This window comes from Microcaecilia unicolor, chromosome 6 (assembly GCF_901765095.1).
Source record: "Microcaecilia unicolor chromosome 6, aMicUni1.1, whole genome shotgun sequence".
Taxonomy (NCBI): Eukaryota; Metazoa; Chordata; class Amphibia; order Gymnophiona; family Siphonopidae; genus Microcaecilia; species Microcaecilia unicolor.
This window is the reverse complement of record NC_044036.1, coordinates 248,168,505-248,193,122: the sequence shown is the minus strand read 5'-3', so window position 1 is coordinate 248,193,122 and position 24,618 is coordinate 248,168,505. Positions and strand designations below refer to the sequence as shown.

At 47.6% G+C, this 24,618-nt stretch overlaps 1 protein-coding gene across 2 annotated transcripts in view; it reads right to left on the bottom strand.

Annotated features, from left to right (window-relative positions):
- Window positions 1–24,618, bottom strand: part of NELFB (negative elongation factor complex member B) — a 200,497-nt gene that overhangs the window by 31,971 nt on the left and 143,908 nt on the right. For both annotated transcript variants that reach the window (XR_003942541.1, XM_030207069.1), the window contains exons 8-11: window positions 21,237–21,332; window positions 16,091–16,233; window positions 12,216–12,322; window positions 10,834–10,975 (exon numbers count right to left, since the gene is read on the bottom strand). Coding sequence is in view for 1 of the 2 variants with exons in the window: in XM_030207069.1 (XP_030062929.1) it covers window positions 10,834–10,975; window positions 12,216–12,322; window positions 16,091–16,233; window positions 21,237–21,332 (488 nt within the window). In the remaining variant the exon portion in view is untranslated. The remainder of the gene's footprint in view (window positions 1–10,833; window positions 10,976–12,215; window positions 12,323–16,090; window positions 16,234–21,236; window positions 21,333–24,618) is intronic.

Genomic DNA, 24,618 nt, shown 5'->3' with positions numbered 1-24,618 from the left:
GTTGTTCCCAGTGTTCTATTTATAGGGCTCAGACGGCGTGTGATGTATGAGCGCCATTTTGTTTGAAAGACAAACGATTGAAAGTACGTTAACCAGTGATAGAGCCTACAGCTTTTTTGAACTATATAGGTTCGGGGAGCTGTGGCGAGGCCAAAAGGCAAGGCCCGGAACTGGAAATGTTTTCCCAACACCGCAAACCTCAGAAACTTCTGGTGTGGGGGCCAAATTGGTATGTGCAAGTAAGCTTCTTTCAGGTCTAGAGACGCGAGAAACTCTCCTGGCTGTACCGCAGCAATGAGGGAGCGCAGGGTTTCCATGTGGAAATGCCGCACTCTCAGGGACTTGTTTAATTCTTTTAAGTCCAGAATAGGGCGAAAAGACCCACCTTTTCGCGGCACCACAAAGTAGATGGAGTATCGGCCGTAGCCGTGTTCGGTGGGAGGTACCGGGGACACGGCCCCTAACTGAATCAGACCTTGCAAAGTCTCCTCTACCGCCGCCCATTTGGCGGCAGAACCGCATCGGGACTCCACAAACACGTCTCTTACTGGGGCGTTGAATTCTATTCTGTAGCCATCTCTGATCAGGTCCAGAACCCACTGATCTGAGGAAACATTGGCCCACTCCTCGGCAAAGAGGGAAAGATGTCCTCCGATGACAGGAAGCGAGGAGGGGTCCGGTGCACCATCATTGAGAGGGTCGCCCCTGAACTCCAGGCCTAGAGCTGGTGGCTGCGGAACACTTGTCCGAGCGAAAGGAGTCCCTCTGCTGAAAAACGGGCACGAGAAGTGAACCCAGCAGAACGCCCCGGGCGGTACCTTCTAGCTTCATGGAAGCGAGGTCTATAAGAGGAGTGGGCCGCCTGGCCCTTGGAGGAAGGCCTTGGCCTATCTTCGGGCAAGCGCTGGGGTTTAGGATCTCCCAGGCCTTTAACAATTTTTTTTTCCAACTCCTCACCATAGGAGAAGGCCTTGAAAGGGCAACTTCACCAACCTTTGCTTAGAGGCCATGTCCGCTGCCCAATGTCGTAGCCAAATAAGACGGCGAGTCGCCACTGCTACTGCCATTTGTTTAGCCAAAGCTCTGACAATATCATAAAGGGCATCAGCCAAAAAGGACAAGGCCGACTCCAGCCGCGGAGCCACATCCGAGAAGGGCTCCGCTCCATCTCCGGGCTGTTCCACTGCCTGTTGCAACCACACCAGGCAGGCTCTAGCAGCATAACAACTGCATGCAGACGCCTGAACAGTAAGACCTGCAATTTCAAAGGACCGCTGGAAGCCTAAGGTCTTGTATATCCTTCAGGGCAACTCCTCCTTCCACAGGGAGGGTAGTTCTCTTTGTTACCGCAGTGACTAGGGCATCTACTTTAGGCATTGCAAAGCGAGCCAAATGCTCCTCACGCAGAGGGAATAATTGCCCCATAGCCCTGGAAACTTTCAAAGGTCCCTCGGGGTCAGCCCACTGAGCAGAAATAAGCTCTTGGGTAGAGTCATGCAAAGGAAAGGCTCGAGCAGGCTTTTTGGTACTAGCCATCCTAGGATTCACAGAGGAGGCCGTGCCACTGTCAGGCTCTTCAATAGAAAGGACCTGTAGGGCATCTGAAATAAGCGCTGGCAGCTCATCATAGTGGAAAATCCTCACCGCGGAGGGATCATCCAGATCCTGTGGTAATTCTGCACCTGACTCTGGCTCATCAGACCACGAAGGCCTGCCAGAACTCTCCAAATCCTCACGGCCCGACCACAGGGGGGGGGGGGGGGGGGGGGGAGGAGGTGCACCACAATCTGAAGGGGAATTAGCCCTTCTATGCTTTTCTTTATGCCAATTATCAGGGAAAATAGCCTCAGCGGGCAGTCCCAGGCCAGAATCAACCGGGGGGGGGGGGGGGGGGGGGGGGGGACGACGACAATAGAAGGGGCCTCAGACAACCCTTGAGGGAGAGCTCTTTTCAGCATGTATGCTTTATGCAATAATAACACAAAATCAGGGGAGAAAAACTCGCCCTGGGCACCCAGATCCCGTCCGGGGCTAGCTGCTCCCTGAATAGCCTCAATTCGAGGTCCCCCCCCAGGCTCAGGGCTCTCCGTCTCTACGGAGGCCGCGCCATGCGGAGAATTCAAAATGGCGTCCGCTGGCCAGCTCTGAGCGGGAAGAATCATCGCTCGCCATGCTCGGGCCGGCTCTTACACCTGTACAGCACGATTTACAGAGCCCCGCTGCTGATTTGCGCTTGCCAGACCAGGAACAGTGCTTTACATTCTCTGCAGCCATCGCCGAAAACAGCGGGAAAATTCAAAATGGCGGTTTCGCGCCAAAAACGCCCCGATCGCGGGCCCACCCCAGAGGAGTTAGAAAACACTCTTACCTCACCAGACCGAGTATCACAGTATCATAGCAAAACCTCTGTTCCATTTTTTTTTTTTTTTAACGCTGTGAGGAAAGCAGAGGTAATAAGAACTCTGGAGGCTCAGATGAGTGGGAAAGGCAGGGAAAGGCGAACCAATGTGCCTGCAACCACTGAGTGGGAAAGGACAGGGAAAAGCAAGCTAATATGTCCACATCCACGGGGGCATGGGTAAGACAGGGAAAGGGCTAACCTATGTGCCTTCAAAGTGAAGCTGCTATAGCCTCTAACACCCCGGCTAACAACTGGCAAGCCAGGAGCCACCCCCAGGCAGATTTTTGATGGCGCTCGAAGAAGCTGCAGCCACCCTGCTTGGGGAGATAGAGAATACTGAAGAGGTAGTGGAGCTGGCTGGCCATGAGGCACTGTGAAAAGTTGAGTGCTCTCTATCTCCCCCTGCTGGTTGATGGACACAACCCATACGTAATGGCTTCATCTGCTTGATGACAAGGAATTTAAGTTTAGCACATATTCTATGAAATTGCTAAATTTTAAAGAAAAAAGGAGTTCTCTATAAATCCCTATGATAGAAACTCATTAATGGTAAAAACATTCATTTCTGTTGTAAACCTAGGATGCACAATCCTATAGGTTTCTGAGGGATTTTCTCCTTTCTAGATATATAAATTTGAAAAACTTCACATACTAGTGTTTTTTATTTGTTTTGTATAGGTATTTTCCTGTCCTTGGTGGGCTTATAAAGTTTTGTACTTGGGGCAAGGTAAAATTATGTATCATACCTGATAATTTTCTTTCCATTAATCATAGCTGATCAATCCATAGACTGGTGGTGTGTGGTTGTGTCCATCTACCAGCAGGTGGAGATAGAGAGCAATCCTTTTGCCTCCCTATATGTGGTCATGTGCTGCCGGAAACTCCTCAGTATGTCGATATCCAAGCTCCATCTGCAGGACTCAGCACTTAGAGAATTACACCCACAAAGGGACACTTTGCCCAGCTCACCACCGCCGAAACGGGGGAGGGGAATTAACCCAGCTCATCCCCACACAAGTGGGGGAGGGGAATCCGTCCAGCTCATCCCTGCAGAGCGGGGGAGGGACACCACCCCGCCGATGCGGGGAGATCTGGCTTATCCTGCAACCGCAACCGCGGGAGGAGCTGACTGACCCTAACACTGCCGAAGCGGGAGGGGTACAAAGCTGCCCTACAGCCGCACGAAGCGGGAGGGAGCGCCGGCAGAATTTATGTCTCAATCCAGCCCCGCAAAACGGAGGGGAGAGGAATGCAGCAGCTCACTGTAACACAAATTCATCTCAACTCTTGAAGAATCCATTGAAAAAACTTGAACACGAAGTCCTCCTGAACAGGAACTGAAGACTAAACTGGAACCTGAAATGCAACCAGAATATAAACAATACAGATATCTGGGAGGGACTATGGATTGATCAGCTATGATTAATGGAAAGAAAATTATCAGGTATGATACATAATTTTACCTTCCATATCATCATGCTGATCAATCCATAGACTGGTGGGATGTACCGAAGCAGTACTCACCCAGGTCGGGACATTGAAATCCCTGACCGCAACACTGAAGCTCCAAACCGGGCCTCCGCCCGAGCAGCCACAGTCAAGCGGTAATGCCTGGAGAAGGTATGGGCCGATGCCCAAGTTGCCGCCTTGCAAATCTCTTCCAAGGAGACGGACCCGGCCTCTGCCATCGAGGCCGCCTGAGCTCTAGTGGAGTGAACCTTAAGCTGGATAGGCGGCACCTTCCCCGCGGCCACATAAGCCGCTGCAATGGCTTCCTTGACCCATCTTGCCACTGTAGGCTTAGCAGCCTGCAGACCCTTACGAGGACCTGCAAACAGGACAAACAGATGATCCGACTTCCGGAAATCATTGGTCACTTTCAAGTATCTGATGATGACTCGTCTCACATCCAGATATTTGAGAGCAGAGTATTCCTCTGGGTAGTCCTCCCTACGAAAGGAAGGGAGACAGAGCTGCTGATTCACATGGAAGCGAGAAACAATCTTGGGCAGGAAGGAAGGCACTGTGCGAATAGACACTCCTGCCTCCGTGAACTGCAGAAAGGGCTCTCGACATAAGAGTGCCTGGAGCTCGGAAACTCTTCTGGCTGAAGTGATAGCCACCAAAAAGACTGCTTTCAACGTCAGGTCTTTCAGAGAAGCCCTTGACAAGGGTTCAAAAGGCGGCTTCTGCAAGGCTCTTAGCACCAGGTTGAGATTCCACGCAGGCACCACTGAGTGCAGAGGAGGGCGCAGGTGATTAACTCCCTTGAGAAAGAACACCACATCTGGCTGCGAAGCCAGGGAAGCACCCTTCAGGTGGCCCCTGAAGCAAGCCAGAGCCGCTACCTGGACTTTAAGGGAACTGAGCGACAGGCCTTTCTCCAGACCTTCTTGCAGGAACGCCAACACTGAAGAAATTGGAGCAGTGAAGGGAGAAAGTGAGCCTGCTTCACACCACGCTGCAAAGGTACGCCAAACCCTGGCGTAAGCAGTAGAAGTAGAGCGCTTCCTCGCTCTCAGCATAGTGGCGATGACCTTGTCTGAGAAGCCCTTCTTTCTCAGACGCTGCCGCTCAATAGCCAGGCCGTAAGACCAAAGGGGGAGGGATCCTCCATCACCACGGGACCCTGATGCAACAGGCCCTGCTCCACTGGCAGCCGCAGAGGATCGTCCACTGAGAGCCTGATCAAGTCCGCATACCAGGGACGTCTGGGCCAGTCCGGACCCACCAGGATTATCCGGCCCGGATGCTTTGCCACCCGGTCTAGCACCCTGCCCAACATGGGCCAGGGCGGGAACACATAGAGAAGCTCCTGTGTCGGCCACTGTTGGAGGAGAGCATCTACTCCCAGGGATCGAGGGTCCCGTCCTCTGCTGAAAAAGCGCGGCACTTGGCAATTGGCCGATGACGCCATCAGATCTAGGCTCGGCTGGCCCCAGCGCTTCGTGATGTCCAAGAACGCCTGAGCAGATAGCTGCCACTCTCCGGGCTCCAAGGTATGGCGACTGAGAAAGTCCGCCTTGACATTCATGACTCCGGCAATGTGGGCCGCTGACAGCTGTTCCAGGTTCGCTTCCGCCCACTGGCATAGATTCATGGCCTCCTTGGCTAGAGGGGCGCTCTTGGTACCTCCCTGGCGGTTGACATAGGCCACAGCCGTGGCATTGTCCGACGGGACCCGTACTGGCTTCAACGCCAGTACCGGGATGAACTCCAAAAGCGCCAACCGAATGGCTCTGAGTTCCAGGAGGTTGATAGACCACTTTGCCTCTGCAGGAGACCAGAGCCCCAGCGCTGTCCTTCCCAAGCAGTGGGCTCCCCAGCCCAACAAAGAGGCGTCCGTCGTGACGACAATCCACTCCGGGGTCACCAGAGGCATTCCTGCAGACAACTTGTCTGTCTGCACCCACCAGCTCAGCGCCTTGCGCACTGCCGGGACCAAGGGAAGGCGCACAGCATAATCCTCCGACATTGGAGTCCAGCGCTGCAGCAGAGAGAGTTGTAGTGGTCTCATATGAGCCCTGGCCCAGGGCACTACTTCCATCGTGGCCGTCATAGAGCCCAACAGCTGCACATAGTCCCAAGCCCGAAGAGGAGAGGCTACTAGGAACTGGTCCACTTGAGCCTGAAGTTTGACAATCTGATTGTCTGGCAGGAACACTCTGCCCACTTGGATGTCGAATCGAACTCCCAGATACTCCAGGGACTGAGTCGGGCGCAGCTGGCTCTTCTCCCAGTTGATGATCCACCCCAGGGAGCTCAAAAGAGCAACCACCCGGTCCACAGCTTTGCCGCACTCTGCATAAGAGGGGGCTCGGATCAACCAGTCGTCCAGATAAGGATGGACTTGTACTCCTTCCTTTCGCAGGAAGGCCGCGATGACCACCATTACTTTGGAGAAGGTCCGCAGAGCAGTAGCCAACCCGAAAGGGAGGCTCTGAACTGGAAGTGTCGGCCCAGGACTGCAAAACGCAGAAAGCGTTGATGAGGAGGCCAGATGGGAATATGCAGGTACGCTTCCTTGATGTCCAAGGAAGCCAAGAACTCTCCTGCCTTCACTGCCGCTATAACAGAGCGGAGAGTCTCCATGCGAAAGTGCCGCACTTTCAAGGCCCGATTGACCCCTTTGAGGTCGAGGATAGGCCGGACAGAACCTCCTTTCTTTGGTACCACAAAGTAAATGGAGTAACGTCCCTTACCAATCTGATTTTCTGGCACCGGGACGACCGCACCCAGGCGTATCAGGTTGTCCAAGGTCTGCTGCACTGCCACAGCTTTGACCGGAGACTTGCAGGGAGAGAGTACAAACCCGTCTCTTAAGGGTCGGCAGAACTCTAACTTGTAGCCGTCTCTGATGACTTCCAGCACCCAAGCGTCTGAAGTTACTCTGGTCCACTCGCCCAGAAACGAGGACAGGCGTCCTCCAATCTGCACTGGGCCATGGACCAGGACCCCGTCATTGGGTACGAGACCCTGGGGGAGGACCGGAGGGCGTACCTCCGGGACGGCGGTCTCTGCGAAAGGAATGCTGCTTGGGGGAGAAGTTCCTTTTGAAGGAAGAGGGGGCAGAAAAGCCCGACTTGCCCGGGCGGTACCGACGGGCTTCCTGAAACCGTCCTCTGGTGATACCGGGGCGAGCACTGGCCCGAGCCCTGACCTCTGGTAACCTCTTGCCCTTAGACGTGCCGAGATCGGTCACGATTTTGTCCAGCTCGACCCCAAAGAGCAGCTTGCCTTTAAAAGGCAACTTAGCCAGGCGGGACTTAGAGGCGTGGTCCGCAGACCAATGTTTCAGCCAAAGCCAGCGCCGCGCAGAGACTGTCTGAGCCATACCTTTAGCCGAGGCTCTCAAGACATCATACAGTAAGTCTGCCAAATAAGCCAAGCCCGATTCCAGGGCCGGCCAATCAGCCCTCAAGGAAGGATCCGAGGGGGAAACCCGCTGCACCATCGTCAGGCACGCCCTGGCCACATAGGAGCCGCAAACTGAGGCCTGCAAACTTAAGGCAGCCGCCTCGAAGGACGACCTTAAAGCCGCTTCCAATCTTCTGTCTTGGGCGTCCTTTAGTGCCGTGCCACCTTCCACCGGCAACGCCGTTTTCTTAGTCACCGCAGTGATTAAAGAATCCACGGTAGGCCAAACAAAGGCCTCACGCTCACTTTCAGGCAAAGGATAGAGGCGGGACATAGCCCTAGCCACTTTGAGGCTCGCTTCCGGGACATCCCATTGAGCCGAAATTAAGGTGTGCATGGCATCATGCACGTGGAAGGTTCTAGGCGGGCGCTTCGTCCCCAGCATAATGGCAGAGCCAACAGGGGCTAAGGGAGAGACGTCCTCTGGCGAGGAAATCTTCAAAATGCTCATGGCCTGAAGTAACAGGTTGGGCAAATCCTCTGAGCGAAAGATCCGCGCTGCAGAGGGGTCATCCGCTCCATCCGAGCGGGAATCCGTCTCCTCCAAGGAATCCCCAAAGGACCGTTGGGAGAACTCAGATACGCTGCCCTCATCTACATCAGAGGAAACAGCGTCCTCTAAGGCCTGGGAATCCACCCGAGGGTGTTTACTTCCGGGGACCTCAACCCCGTTATCGGACAAGGGAGAAAGGGCAGCGTTTTGCATAAGGAAGGCCTGATGCAGCAGCAAAATAAACTCGGGGGAGAAACCCCCCAGACTGTGAATTTCAGCAGCCTGGGCCACAGCCCTAGACGCACCCTCAACCGGCGCTCGCAAGAGCGGGGGAGCAACATGCTGCGCATCCAAGATGGCGTCCGGCGCGACACTCTGCGAAGGAGCCGCGCGGGAAGAACGGCGCTTAACTTTAGCCGCTTTTTTGCTGTCACCCAAATCAAGGGCGGCCATGGCATGAACGTCTCCCAGCTCAAGGGCGGCCCAAGAAGAAGCCGTCCGAGCAGAGTGGCCGGCCAAGATGGCGGAGGCGAGCAGCGGGGGATGGGCGTTTATGGCGGGAAAAACCGCAGCGCCGGAGGAAGACCCGGGACACTGACCGGCCTCCAAACTGACACCCAACAAGGGCGAATCAGACTTTAAAACCCCCGCATCCCCGCTAGAAGCGCACACGCGGTCCGGGGAGCGATTCTTCGCGCCCTCGCCCTCCGACGCCATAGGCCACGTGGAGATCAATCGGGGAACCCCCTGCCCGCTATAAAAAGGTAAAAATTACCTGCTTCTCGCTCCGAGCTGTAACGACCTGGTGTCCCAGTGAGTAGCTGCAATAAACATTCAAATAAACGTCGAAATAAACGCCCTTAAGGACGTCAAAAAAATTTTTTTTTTTTTTAAACAGAGCCAGCGGGAGGGGGGAGAAAAGGAGGGACCTGGCGCCACCAGGTTTGCACTTGCTCAAGAAGAGCCCTCAACCCCAGGCACTCAACAAAACCTAAAAGTTAGGCTTGGAGGCCTAGCCAGAGCTGCTGCTGTGTGTGACCACCACCTGCTGAGATAGAGAACATACTGGGGAGTTTCCGGCAGCACATGACCACATATAGGGAGGCAAAAGGATTGCTCTCTACCTCCACCTGCTGGTAGATGGACACAACCACACACCACCAGTCTATGGATTGATCAGCATGATGATATGGAATGAAGAGTTAAGTGACTTGTCCAAGAACTCAAGGAGTAGCCTTGGGATTTGAATCCTGGCTTCCTTGCTTCTCAGCCTGCTGCACTAACCATTTGGCACAGATAATACATATTATCTGTATTAGTTGTACTTAAAGTTTAGTAACTCTGCAGTAAACTAAAGGCTAGCACAGCTGAAGCCTGGTGGCCATTTAGCAATCTACCAAAAATATTAGAGATAATCATTTTATGGTTGCCGGTAACCTCAAGATTTCTGTTACAGCGCTACTGCACTGGATTAAGAAGATACTGGATTAAGGAGCTAGGACTGACTGAGAACCAAGTGCTAAACTACCTGCATATATTTCCAGAATACTGCTTTAATATGTTGTATTATATTGGTATGCATTATTCTGATTTTTGTTTTATTTATAATTCCCTGGAGTGTGTACAATGTGCATAATAGGGGTGTTCCTAAATGGGGAGCAACGTTCCTTCTAAACTGTGCTAAACATCCAATAGCTTTCCTATGAAGAGAGGCTGAGAAGGCTAGGGCTTTTCAGCTTGGAGAAGAGACGGCTGAGGGGAGATATGATAGAAGTGTATAAAATAATGAGTGGAATGGATCGGGTGGATGTGAAGCGACTGTTCACGCTATCCAAAAATACTAGGACTAGAGGGCATGAGTTGAAGCTACAGTGTGGTAAATTTAAAACGAATCGGAGAAAATTTTTCTTCACCCAACGTGTAATTAGACTCTGGAATTCATTGCCGGAGAACGTGGTACGGGCGGTTAGCTTGACGGAGTTTAAAAAGGGGTTAGATAGATTCCTAAAGGACAAGTCCATAGACCGCTATTAAATGGACTGGAAAAATTCCTCATTTTTAGGTATAACTTGTCTGGAATGTTTTTACGTTTGAGGAGCGTGCCAGGTGCCCTTGACCTGGATTGGCCACTGTCGGTGACAGGATGCTGGGCTAGATGGACCTTTGGTCTTTCCCAGTATGGCACTACTTATGTACTTATGTACTTATGTACTTATGTACTTATGTAGCTGAATAACAGTCCTTAGAGGGAACATTGATTCCTGGGTTCAGATGATGAACTATGCCAGTGCTTAGGCCTTATTTTCTTTGATTTCCTTAGAACGTTCTCCTGGTATATTTCTGATGGGCCTCCATATTAACGACTACAAGAAGTTTTTTTTTTTAACGTTTGATATACCACTCTTCAGAAATTGCCACAGTGGTGTACAATTAAAAAAAAAACAAAAAACTGGTGCAAAGCACATACCACATTATTACTTTTTCTAGACCACATTTTGAAGTCTGAGGATTTATCAAAGCAGTTTACAAAGAAGTTCTACAAACTTTGTTCTAATATGGATATTTAGAAAACTGACCCCAATTTGATTCAAACTGCCTTCCTTTATTCACTCAGCCAATGAGAAATCCCAAGACAATGCCATTAAATGCATATGAAGTCAAGCAGTGTCTTCGGGTTTTTGTTAGGTTATTTTTTTAATATAATTTTACTGAACTCAATTGTAAATTACAAACAAACAAGAAATATACAAAGCACATATCAATGGAGATTTGTTAGGTTATTAAGCAATGTATCCATGTATAGAAGACTGGCAGAGGCTATTTCCCAACAAAAACCTTATGGCTAATTACCAGATTATTTTATACAAAAAAGTGTCTTTAATTATGTTCTAATTTGCAATTTATTCACCTACATTAAAAATATAGATTTAGGTCTTGAGAGCAGAAGTGGATATATTTTTCTACCAAACAGAAGGGAAGGATTTGCTCTGGAAATAAACCAGTGATGATAGGCAGGACCTACCTTGCAGATGCAGCAAGAAAGAAGTCATCAAATAGGCTGGAGCAGAAGTCCTCCAGGCCAAACTCATCAGACAGCAGTGTGATATTACTGGTCAGCAGATGCAAGAAGATATCTGAGAAGGCTGCATCATTGTATGTTTCCACTGCAAAATCCAAGCATAAACATACTCTGGATGCAGAGACTGTAGCACCTGATAGTAGTCTTGGATAACTGTCTTTTGATATGATTGGCTAATTTCCCATTATTATTGGCAATTTCTTCTCTTCTAAATTTATATATTTTTATATTTTGTACATCGTTTTTATATGCTACTTTCCCATTATTATTGGTGTTCTTTTCTATCTTATTTTTTTTTATTTTGTACATTGCTTTGATTACACACTGAAAAAAAGTGATTTATCAAATTTTAATAAACAAAAACACTAGGTTAACCTTACTGGTGCTTCCTTCAAATATTCTTCTGCCAGAGATGACAGAAAAGAAGTTAAAATGTGAGCACAGCTCCCCTCTAACAATGTAAGCAGCAAGGCTTGCCACTCTATTTTGTAATACAAGGTCAGTGTGGTTTAACAATATAAAAAATCCAATAAAAAACAGAAAAGAATGCCATAAAATATGAGAGACTCACACAGAACCCACATCTAATCCCTTACCCCCTCCCCCACACTACCAAGCTTTTCCACCCTTGCATGTTACCCAACCAAATCACAACAGACTACTTGACTCAAAATTTTTGAAAAAAGATTAAGTTTTTAATTTTTACTTTAAACTGCTTAAACTCCCAAATATCTAAGGGGAGTTGATTCCACATAAACGGAGCGTACCAAAAAAACTGACACTCCCTAGTCGATGTTAAACGGACTTGGGCCTGGGCTGGAAGAACAATGAAGCATCCTTCCCACATTGTGGGTTGTGACCCCAAACGGAGTCACAAAACCTACATTTGGGTCATGACGTAGGTGGTATGTCCACAGCTCACATTCTCTAGAGATCAACATAAATGGGGTCATAGTCTGATAAATTAGGTTCATAATGCTACGTAAATGAATAGCATAACTTTTAAGCTCTTACCATCAGATGAATTTTCAGCTAATAATTTATGCTCTTAAGTTTGGCTCAAAATATGGCATATTTTAATAGCCCCAATTTCTTTTTTATATCAGCCCCCTGTTTTCAGGGCCATGGGTACAAGGGTGAGTGGCTGGCAAGAAACAACCCTTTTATAACAAGTTGCAGTCAAGTAGCAACACACATCTATTTCTGAATGGTGCCTAGAATCCATTTATTTACTTGTTAAACAATTTACGCACTTGTCAACGCTTCTTTACAGCCCTGCCAAAAATTTAACAAATCAAAGCAGAAACAAGAAGCCTACAGCTTACCCAGTGATGGAAGGAGTCGCAGAAGAGCATTCTTGTTCCTCTGTTTTGTGATGTGAAGCACGTAGTAGAGCCCAACCTCACAGGCTACCCGGTTCTCCCGCAGGAATCTATTGTGGTAGAGAAATGAACTCAGTTATTTCTTGATGAAAAATAGCATACCAGAAAACAACACTTCAAAGATTATAGAAAATGGAATTTTTGTGTTTAACAGAATCCAGAACATATTGTAACTCAATGTAATTAGAACTTTCAAAAGGCTAGCCATGGTAGTCTGGTATAATAAAAATGAGAAATGGGCTAATACAGAAAGCCGTTGTAGGCATGAGTGCTCTGTGCACATGCTACTGGCAGCATGATGCAGAAAGGAGTTTACTGTGACATTTAACTTGTGTAGTAGACATCAGCACACAGCATATTAAAATGCACGGTAATGAGTCCATTAGGCATTCTTCCATAATGCACAGAGGTAAACATATTTTAAAAGCGCATACAATGTCAGAAATTTACATCCAGGTCTGAGATAGTGTTAGATGGAAGTATTTAATGTTAGGTTTTTTTCCCCGTTTTTCTGCCACCATAACAGCTCTGTGCATATATCTGAAAAAAACTAAACTGCCAGCACACATTTGTGCTTGAACTAAAATGTTGCTCTCTGCGTAAATATCAACCTAGCAAAAATTTTATATGCAAAAATTTCTGTGAGGCTAATATTTATCCATAGAACAATATACGCAGATGTGTGCTGGCACTTTATTTTCTTCGGACATGTACACAGTGAAGCCGCTCTTACTGCACAAGCTTTGAATGCATGTGTCTGGCAGGCTTTCCTTGATTAGCAAGAATTCTGCATGCTTTGAATCTGCCCCTCACTAACTTACTACTTCACTGTGGAATATTTTCCTGTTAGTCTTGTAACAGAAGCTGCACACTCAGCCATCAGTACATGCTATCATAGGAAAACTTTGGGTTTAAAAAGCAAAACCATGTGCATGTAAGGACTGGATAAATGAAGTCAAACAAATCCTCTTAATATGTAATATTCACATAGCAAAGTAGCCTGAGCCAACAGATTTATTTTCCACTGAACATAATTAACTTTGTATGAACTTGGCTGCTAATAGTGTGATGAACTGGACAAGGCACATTTAGACTGGACAGTTCTGCATTTATTCATTTATTTATACCCCGCTCTTTCCTGCTTGATAGCAGGCTCAGTGCAGCTTACAAGCTATGGTGCAAGATACATAGAGATAACACAAAGTGTGGTACAAGATATGGTACAGAGTGTTACATAGATACACAACGTATGATACAAAGTATCAAGTGATGTTTAAGTCAAGCAAGTAGAACAAAGGGGGAGATGTGGGGGAGAGGATTGGAATATGGGTAGTGTTGGTGGTGTGGAGTTATGTTCGAGATTTAAGTTGGGTTGTTTTGGTATGCTTGTTTGAAGAGGTAAGTCTTCAGCAGCTTTCGGAAGGGTAGATGTTCATTGGTTGTTCGGATGTGTCGTGGTATTGCGTTCCAGAATTGGCTACCTATAACGGAGAAGTTGGATGCATAGTAGGTTTTGTATTTGAGGCCTTTGCAGTTGGGAAGATGAAGATTGAGATATGTTCGGGAAGATTTGGACCCATTTCTGGCTGGGAGATTGATCAAGTTGGTCATGTAGCTTGGAGATTCGCCATGGAGGATCTTGTGGATCATTGTATAAAGGAAACCATTCCCTCATTAATTAATACCTTCTCTGAGAAATAGTAGTAATAAAAAAAAGCAAATGCATTTTTATAATATAGCACTTAATTCCACAAAGCAAAAGGAGCAAGTTCCCACATGCCATCTTTTTTTTCTTTTGATGTAGGACTAGGAAAAAAAAAAGATTTTAAATGCTCCCAGGTTTCAATCTAAATGGGATAAAAAGCTATAAATAAGTAAATAAATAAATAAATAAATAAATAAAAACTCTGAATAGCACCTGATTCTCATAACATGATGTCTGTTTAGTGGCCCTTTACCAGAAGAAAAAAAAGTGCACGAATAGAGTGTCCCTTTAACCAGCCTTTCCAAATGACACACTGATTATGATTTATAATAAATTACTACTCTACTTATTATACTTCCTCTGTGTAAAATCCATATGCACAAGCCGGAATGTCTGAAAAATCTAAGTGAGATTAAATAAAAATTCCACCAACAATAAAGAAAGACAACGTGGATGCAGCAGCTTGAGTGCACAGAGATCCAGCTGTGTGAGGAAGGGGAAACAGATATTACCTTTTTTTTTTTTTTTTTTTTTTTAACAATATTCTTCCCTCCCCTCCCTCCCTCCTCCCCCAAGTCTCGTGAGGCTGCTTCTGGAAGTTTCAGCAGCAGGCATGAAAGACTGGGGATCTTTCCTGCCCCGAAGAATCCACTAGACCACCAGGGTGGCTTCAGGTATGTGCCGGGAGGGCACCCCGCGGCTCAGGGGAAGAGAGTAAAAAGAAGTCAGATTGTGGCCCGTTCATAAAGGAGATAGCAATAGCAGGGATCGGGAGGGAGCGCTGCAGGGCCTCTGGAAGAGCGAGGCTCTGTGTGAAGGCCCCTGTTGCAGACAGGTTCTGGAGGGAGGGGGTGTGATACAGAATAAAGACTGCAGAAAGGAAATGATAACAACAGCATAGATCAGTTAAGTGACAAACTGTGGTGAGTGACACAGAACAAAGACAGGATGACCTCAGGACAGTTAACTCCATTCACACCTATAGCGAGCCATGAATCCAGTCCCTATTCAGGCCTAGGGTGACAGTGTTAAGCTTTTTGACGAGTTCAGTGTGAAACTGCAGAATTGGCAGTTTTCACCTAAGGATCCTTTATAGGAGTTATGACAACCTTAAAGTCTGATAGAGTATACACTGAAAAGTTGAAATGTACTCCTACCAGTTTTGGGATGTTGCCAGTACTAATAGAGTGAAAGAGTAGCCTAGTGGTTAGAACATTAGTCTTAATATCAAGAGATGGCTGGTTCAAATCCCACTGCTGCTCCTTGTGATCTTGGGCAAGTCCTTACTACTACTACTTAACATTTCTAGAGCGTTACTAGGGTTACACAGCACTGTACAATTTAACAAAGAAGGATATTCCCTGCTCAAAGGAGCTTACAATCTCCATTGCCTCAGGTACAAAATTAGATTGTGAGCCCAGTGTACCTGAATGTAACTCACCTTGAGCTACTACTGAAAAAAGGTGTGAGCAAAATCTAAATACATGAAAAATAAATAATGTTAGATTTGTGTCCTTTTATATTTTTTCTTAGGGATTGATCTGTTTGTCCTATTTAGATAGCAGAGGGGTACTTGAGAAAGAACAGGTGAATGAGCCTCATATTCTGTAGTCGATATTGTTGGGTTCTATGATAGTACTACCTAGTTAAATATAACAGAGTTGGTACCTGGGTTTCTGGAAGGGTCCAGTCCCTGACTGTATGTCACTGCTGAACAGTTTCTGGTTGCTGGTGAGTATTTGAGATTAGGGGGCTGTTGGCATGACAGGACAGAAGTACTTATCAAAGGCCTGTGAAAGAGTACCATCATTGTCCAGGATGGTTTGTAAATCCTTGATACATTTTAGTCGTTTCAGCTAGGAACTATAGGTGATGGACAAAGTAGACTTTGGTCCTCAAAAGCTCATGGCTCAAATAGGTTACTGTATAATGTACCACCTGCTCCTGTCATTTCAATGTAAATAGGACTTTTTTTTTTTTTAAGAAGCAGTTTAATTGTAGCTCTGTGAAGACAACCTCATAATTAGCAGTGAAACAGCAATTCATTAACATTATAAAATTACTAGGACACTATTTTGAACTGTAACTCCTTATAGATTTTTTTTAAACATACTTGGTGAAGACCTCTGGCAGAGTGTTGGGATACGCAACTGTAACCTTTTCTTCTACTGGCAATTTCTGGTCCACACTGAAAGTGTAGTCATCCACCACAAATGACAGAAGCAGCGGCAAGAACCTGGTGACCAACTCAGGCTCCTTTACGTAGAAGGAGAATGAAACAAAATTGAAACAAACATGTGGTTAGGTGCAAGCACTTGTGCCAGTTACAGAGCTGTAAGTTAAATGTGTTAAATATGAGTCCTGCCCATGAGTGCTCCCCACCTGTCAAACACACACTATGCAAGATAAGTGTGCATTTACAGAACAGCACTTAAATGAATTGTCAGCATTTATGTGTTCATGAGAATATATGCCATTATAATAATTTGCACATGTACCTGGCATGTAAAGTGAAGTTACCTACCTGTAGTTGGTGCTCTCCGAGGACAACAAGCCAATCATTCCCATACCTGAGTGATGTCATACGATGGAGACTAGAGCGGACGCTGCTTAGTGCCCTGTCTATTTAAGAGGCCTTTGGCAGCATCCCACCATGCAACATGGTGCTTTCCCGTCCGATGTGCGAGCGTGTGAACAGCAGTCTAATGATATAGCTGGAAGACACAACTCCAAGAGGAGGAGGGAGGGTTTATGAGAATGATTGGCCTGCTGTCCTCAAAGAACACCTGCTATAGGTAAGTAACTTCACTTTCCCCATATCATCTCACAACTGGGAATCTGTAGCCACCAGGCTCACAGAAAACAACAATGCTAGGACAATAGGGATGTGCAAGAGAGCAAGGCCTAAACAACCAATCAACCTGAAAACAAAACAAACGTCGTGAAGGTACAGCCTGGAACAGAAAAAAAAACGGGCCTAGGAGGGTAGAGCAGGATTGTGGTCACATCCAGTATCTTGTTCGAGGCTGTTGCAAGATGTGAGTGTGTGGACTGAAGACCATACTGCAGCCCTGTAAATCTCTTTGACAGAGGCTGACCTCAGGTGGGCTACCAACATAACCATAGCTCTGACATTGTGAGCAGTAGAGTCAACCCAGCTCAGGCATAAGTGAATGAGATGCAGTGTGCTAGCAAAATGGACAAAGTGTATTTGATGATGGCTACCCCCACACAGTTGGGATCAAAAGAAATAAGCTGGGTGGACTGTCTATGGGCTTTAGTCCACTCCAAGAAGAAGGCAAAGGCTCAATTGCAGTCAAGGTGTGCAGTACATTTTTGTCAGGATAGGCAAGTGGGCTGGGAAACAATGTTAGCAGAACAATTGACTGGTTATGATGGAACGCCAGCACCATCTTAGGGAGGAACTCAGGGTGAGTGCGGAGAACTACTCTGATATGATGGAGGAGTGGCCTAGTGGTTAGAGCACCGGTCTTGAAATCCAGAGGTGGCCGGTTGAAATCCCATTGCTGCTCCTTGTGATCTTGGGCAAGTCACTTAACCCTTCATTGCCTCAGGTACAAACTTAGTTTGTGAGCCCTACTGGGACAGAGAAATATCCAGTGTACCTTGAGCTACTACTGAAAAAGGTGTGAGCCAAAATCTAAAATAAATAAAATAAAAAAATTTTAAAACATGATGAAATTTTGTGTCAAGTGGATCCACTATGAGGGCCTGAAGCTCACTTATCCTGCAAGCTGAAGTGTACCTTACGGGTCAGGTACTTCAGATAACAGAAATCTAGTGGCTCAAAAGAAGCTTTCATCAGCTGGGTGAGGATGATGTAGAGGTCCCATGACACAGTAGAAAGTTTGATAAGGGGCTCTGTCAACAGCAAACCTCACATGAAGTGAACAGCTAGAGGCTGTCCAGAAATGGGCTTACCTCCCACACAGTGATGAAAAGCACTAATTGCACTGATGTGAACCCTTACAGAGTTGTTTATTTAAACCAGACTCTGAGAGGTGCAAGAGGTACTCAAGCAGTTTTTGGGTAGGGAAAGTGAGAGGGCCTTGTTCTCACACCAGACGGCAAACCTCCTCCATTTAAAGGAGTAACTCCTTTTGGTGGAATCTTTCCTGGAAGCCAGCAAGACTCTGGAGACACCCTCCAGCATGTTCAAGGAGGCAAATTCTAGGCTGTGAGAACCAGGGACTGGAGTTTGGGATAAGACCCCTCGTTCTAAGGGTCGGAAAACACTACAATCTCCATGGTTCCTCAGAGGATAAGTCCAGAAGAAGAGGGAACCACACCTGTCCTGGCCAGAATGGGGCAATGAGGATCATGGTGCCCTTGTCTTGCTTGAGTTTCTGGAGTGTCTTCCCTAGCAGAGGAACAGGAGGATACACATATAGAAGCTCCATTTCCAAATGGAGAAAGGCATCTGCCGCTAGCCTGCTGTGTGATTTGAGTCAGGAGCAGAACTGAGGGACTTTGTTGTTGAGATCAGTGGCAAAAAGATCCACTGATGGGGTGTACCCCTCTCGGAAGATCTTGCAGGTAAAGCTTACATTGAGAGACAACTCATGTGGTTGCATGTTCCTGCTCAGCCTATCTGCCAGACTGTTCTGTTTCCCCACCAGATATGTGGTTCAGAGCACCATGCCATAAACTAGTGCCCCAAGTCCACATTCTTTCTGTTTCCTGACTCAAGGGTAGGATCCGGTACCCCCTGCCTGTTCACATAATATACGGCAACCTAGTTGTCTGTTTGAATCAGGATAATTTGGTTCATCAGCTGATCTCTGAACGTCTTTAGAGTGTTCCAAATCACCCAGAGCTAGAGGACGTTGATGTGCAGCAAGGCTTCCTGGGCAGACTAAAGTTCCCGGGTGTGAAGCCCATCTACATGGGCCCCCCAACCCAGGTTAGATATATTTATGGTTACAACTTTGAGGTGAAAGAATTTAGAATGGTAGTCCCAGGGTCAAACTGGTGCACATGGTCCACCAGAGAAGTGACTAAGCCAAATCGGGAGTGATGTGGATGACATCCGCCAAATTCCCTCTGGTCCAAGACCACTGGTAAGATAGGCTCTATTGGGCTTCCCTCAAATGGAGACGTGCCATGGGTGTCAGGTGAACTGTCAAGGCCATGTGGCCTAAGAGCCTCAACATCTGCCAAGCTGTGACCTGCTGGCTGCTGTGGAACTGAGTGATGATGGCAATTAGAGCATCCGTCCATACCTGTGAAAGGCATAACCTGGGCGTGTGAAGCAACTGGAGTTGTGCTGTGGCTGGCACAAGCTCTTCTATGCCATTGCACTCTGCTGCTGCAGCTGGCACAAGCTCTTCTATGCCATTGCACTCTGCTGCTGCAGCAAGTCAGAGCATGGCCCAGAACTGGTTGTGGAGGGCAGCTATTGGCAAAAGTGGGTGCCATTACCAGTCTGGTGACAGTCTGTGAATGTGTTGGTGCCAAATTGGAAGTCTGAGCCCAGCTGCGAGGCAGCTGTAGTGCTGGCACCTCTTCAAGAGAGGGGGAGCGCACCTGTAGACAGTGACGCTTCTTGGGTATTGGTGATGCCGATGCCCTGGTGTTCCCGGCACTGCACTTCGAGAAGGACCGATGCTTGCTCTTCTTGTGTGTTGAGCATTGGAGTCCCATGGTACTGATGAGGCTCACATCACCTTGGTGTCAGATCCAATGCAGACCGGTCCCAGGGCCCTAACACAGCACCCAATGTCAAGGTGGGGGAAGGGGGGACTTCCTAGATGCCGATACTCCGTGTTGGGGCCGATGTTTCTGATGCCAATGTTGATGGACTGGACTTAGTAACAAAAACATTTTGTGTTGATCTACCTGGATCTCTGGGTTCTCTTTTGCATGTGCAAGCAGAGGACATAGGAATGAGCATTATGGTCTGGCGCCAAACACTGGAGAAACCAGTTAAAGTGATCAGTCCCGGAGATGATTCTCTATTACATTGGAAACAGCGCTTGAAACCACTGGGAACCACCTGGGACATGGAAGGGAAAACAGCTAACACCAAATCAAATGGTTCAATGATGAGAGAAAAAAAAATAAACTCACCCCCGAAAAACGTCGATGTAACCTGGCTGGAGCTCAGGCCTAAGGGGCCTCTGGAGGCAAAAAAAATCAAAGAAACTTAAAACTGGGCAAAAATGACTAAAGACACTAAAGGGTGTTAAAAAAATGTAAGTAATGTGGAAAAATAGGCAAAAAAAAATCTTTGCAGGGAAGTGTGAAAACAAACACGCTGAGGAGAAATCAAAACCATGACCTCTAAACTTCTGTGAAAAAACGAAGACTGCTGGTCCCATGCTCGCAAGTCAGGCAGGAAGGTACCTGCAAATGAACATAAGAGTATACATGCTGGGTCAGACCAATGGTCCATCTAGCCCAGTATCCTGTTTTCCAAACAGTGGCCAAGCCAGGTCACAAGTACCTGGCAGAAACTCAAATCACGGCAAAACTCCATACTACAAATCCCAGGGCAAGAAGTTGCTTCCCATGTCTGTCTCAAGGAATTTGTCCATTTTCCTCCAGGAAGGGTAGGGTGCTGCCAAAGGCCTTTTATATTTAAATCTATTTATTAGTTTCAATATTTAAACAAGCAATTCTACTTGTACAGAAATACAACATTAAATATAACCCAAAAAAGGAAAAATTATACATTGTTATTCATAACATATCATTATATATATATTCAACGTTTCCTTAGACCACTATTCGGGGACATAGTCAAAACTTGAGAAGAGTTATTTGTGGATTAACTTAACATATAATAAGGCTACACGTGGTGGCTTCACATGATTCTTATATTATCTCAGTTGTTTAGTATCTAGAAAAGATTTCAACTGTTCTGGCCAAAGGCCTTTTAAAAAGACAGTGTGCTGGGCAGCATCTGCACTGGGCTGTGTCGGATGATGTCACCTAGTTGTGCAAGGATATTGTCTGCTTGTCCTCAGATAAATGTTAATGCTTTATTTATAGTTTTACCTCCTAGATGAGGGAGGTGCAGGGGTCACATACTGATACTTTATCTAAGATCAGGGAAATTTATACCCTAACCTTACTCAATTGTTTTCATTCAGCCAGGACTATAATTCATTTAATCCAGTCTAACAAAAGATAGTCAGATAACAGACCAAGTTGTCAACAGCACCTTGTCAGTTTTCTGCATCATGACTAGAAAATTCCCATTCCCCAATAGACTGAGTTTGTTCCATTTAACGCACCAGTTTAGGCTCTTTGAAGACTTGGCTGTCAATCATATCCCAAGCTCCCTGACCCAGGGACAGCATTCTCAACAAAAGCAGCAGGTCGGTACTGTCCTACACATTCAGACAAGAAAGGAAACACATTAATTGGCAGAGCTGTACTAAAGCTATGTTGTCTTAAATTCAGTTTTTTTCCTGATAAATGTTGGTGGTGATTTAAAGAAGAACAGATTTCTGCAGTGCTATCACAGACACCTCCATGTCTCATCCTGCTATTCTGGTCTCATGCACCCACACATATCTGAAAGCCCAACTCATTTCTGATTCACAATACAAGCTGTACATGCTTTATTGCCTTCCTTTCTATAAAGCGACACTTTCTATACAGAAAAAAAAATCCCTAACATTTCTTGATAAATAGCAGTTTATATAACTAAAGATGCAGATTACCTGCATGGATTTCAAATCTTATTCCACACCAGAAAACAAAGCGAATGCTACATACCTGTAGAAGGTATTCTCCGAGGACAGCAGGCTGATTGTTCTCACTGATGGGTTGACGTCCTCGGCAGCCCCCTCCATCGGAAAGTTTACTAGCAAGGCCTTTGCTAGTCCTCGCGCGCCCATGCGCACCGCGCATGCGCGGCCGTCTTCCCGCCCGAAACCGGCTCGAGCCGGCCAGTCCAGTATGTAGCAAGACAATACACTTCAAGGGAAGACAACTCCAAAGGGGAGGCGGGCGGGTTTGTGAGAACAATCAGCCTGCTGTCCTCGGAGAATACCTTCTACAGGTATGTAGCATTCGCTTTCTCCGAGGACAAGCAGGCTGCTTGTTCTCACTGATGGGGTATCCCTAGCCCCCAGGCTCACTCAAAACAACAACCATGGTCAATTGGGCCTCGCAACGGCGAGGACATTAAAGAGATTGACCTAAAAAAATTTACCAACTAACTGAGAGTGCAGCCTGGAACAGAACAAACAGGGCCCTCGGGGGGTGGAGTTGGATCCTAAAGCCCAAACAGGTTCTGAAGAACTGACTGCCCGAACCGACTGTCGCGTCGGGTATCCTGCTGCAGGCAGTAATGAGATGTGAATGTGTGGACAGATGACCACGTCGCAGCTTTGCAAATTTCTTCAATGGAGGCTGACTTCAAGTGGGCTACCGACGCAGCCATGGCTCTAACATTATGAGCCGTGACATGACCCTCAAGAGCCAGCCCCGCCTGGGCGTAAGTGAAGGAAATGCAATCTGCCAGCCAATTGGAAATGGTGCGTTTCCCTACAGCCACTCCCCTCCTATTGGGATCAAAAGAAACAAACAATTGGGCGGACTGTCTGTGGGGCTGTGTCCGCTCCAGATAGAAGGCCAATGCTCTCTTGCAGTCCAATGTGTGCAGCTGACGTTCAGCAGGGCAGGAATGAGGACGGGGAAAGAATGTTGGCAAGACAACTGACTGGTTGAGATGGAACTCCGACACAACCTTTGGCAAGAACTTAGGGTGAGTGCGGAGGACTACTCTGTTATGATGAAATTTGGTGTAAGGGGCCTGGGCTACCAGGGCCTGAAGCTCACTGACTCTACGAGCTGAAGTAACTGCCACCAAGAAAATGACCTTCCAGGTCAAGTACTTCAGATGGCAGGAATTCAGTGGCTCAAAAGGAGGTGTCATCAGCTGGGTGAGAACGACATTGAGATCCCATGACACTGTAGGAGGCTTGACAGGGGGCTTTAACAAAAGCAAACCTCTCATGAAGCGAACAACTAAAGGCTGTCCTGAGATCGGCTTACCTTCCACACGGTAATGGTATGCACTGATTGCACTAAGGTGAACCCTTACAGAGTTGGTCTTGAGACCAGACTCAGACAAGTGCAGAAGGTATTCAAGCAGGGTCTGTGTAGGACAAGAGCGAGGATCTAGGGCCTTGCTGTCACACCAGACGGCAAACCTCCTCCAATGGAAGAAGTAACTTCTCTTAGTGGAATCTTTTCTGGAAGCAAGCAAGATGCGGGAGACACCCTCGGACAGACCCAAAGAGGCAAAGTCTACGCCCTCAACATCCAGGCCGTAAGAGCCAGCGACTGGAGGCTGGGATGCAGAAGTGCCCCTTCGTCCTGTGTGATGAGGGTCGGAAAACACTCCAATCTCCACGGTTCTTCGGAGGACAACTCCAGAAGAAGAGGGAACCAGATCTGACGCGGCCAAAAAGGAGCAATCAGAATCATGGTGCCTCGGTCTTGCTTGAGTTTCAACAAAATCTTCCCCACCAGAGGTATGGGAGGATAAGCATACAGCAGGCCCTCCCCCCAGTCCAGGAGGAAGGCATCCGATGCCAGTCTGCCGTGGGCCTGAAGCCTGGAACAGAACTGAGGGACTTTGTAGTTCACTCGAGATGCGAAGAGATCTACCAAGGGGGTGCCCCACACCTGGAAGATCTGTCGTACCACACGGGAATTGAGCGACCACTCGTGAGGTTGCATAATCCTGCTCAACCTGTCGGCCAGACTGTTGTTTACGCCTGCCAGATATGTGGCTTGGAGCCCCATGCCGTGACGGCGAGCCCAGAGCCACATGCTGACGGCTTCCTGACACAGGGGGCGAGATCCGGTGCCCCCCTGCTTGTTGACATAGTACATGGCAACCTGGTTGTCTGTCTGAATTTGGATAATTTGGTGGGACAGCCGATCTCTGAAAGCCTTCAGAGCGTTCCAGATCGCTCGTAACTCCAGGAGATTGATCTGCAGATCGCGTTCCTGGAGGGACCAGCTTCCTTGGGTGTGAAGCCCATCGACATGAGCTCCCCATCCCAGGAGGGACGCATCCGTGGTCAGCACCTTTTGTGGCTGAGGAATTTGGAAGGGACGTCCCAGAGTCAAATTGGAGCAAATCGTCCACCAATATAGGGATTTGAGAAAACTCGTGGACAGGTGGATCACATCCTCTAGACCCCCAGCGGCCTGATACCACTGGGAGGCTAGGGTCCATTGAGCAGATCTCATGTGAAGACGGGCCATGGGCGTCACATGGACTGTGGAGGCCATGTGGCCCAGCAATCTCAACATCTGCCGAGCTGTGATCTGCTGGGACGCTCGCACCCGCGAGACGAGGGACAACAAGTTGGTGGCTCTCGTCTCTGGGAGATAGGCGCGAGCCGTCCGAGAATCCAGCAGAGCTCCTATGAATTCGAGTCTCTGCACTGGGAGAAGATGGGACTTTGGATAATTTATCACAAACCCCAGTAGCTCCAGGAGGCGAATAGTCATCTGCATGGACTGCAGGGCTCCTGCCTCGGATGTGTTCTTCACCAGCCAATCGTCGAGATATGGGAACACGTGCACCCCCAGCCTGCGAAGTGCCGCTGCTACTACAGCCAAGCACTTTGTGAACACCCTGGGCGCAGA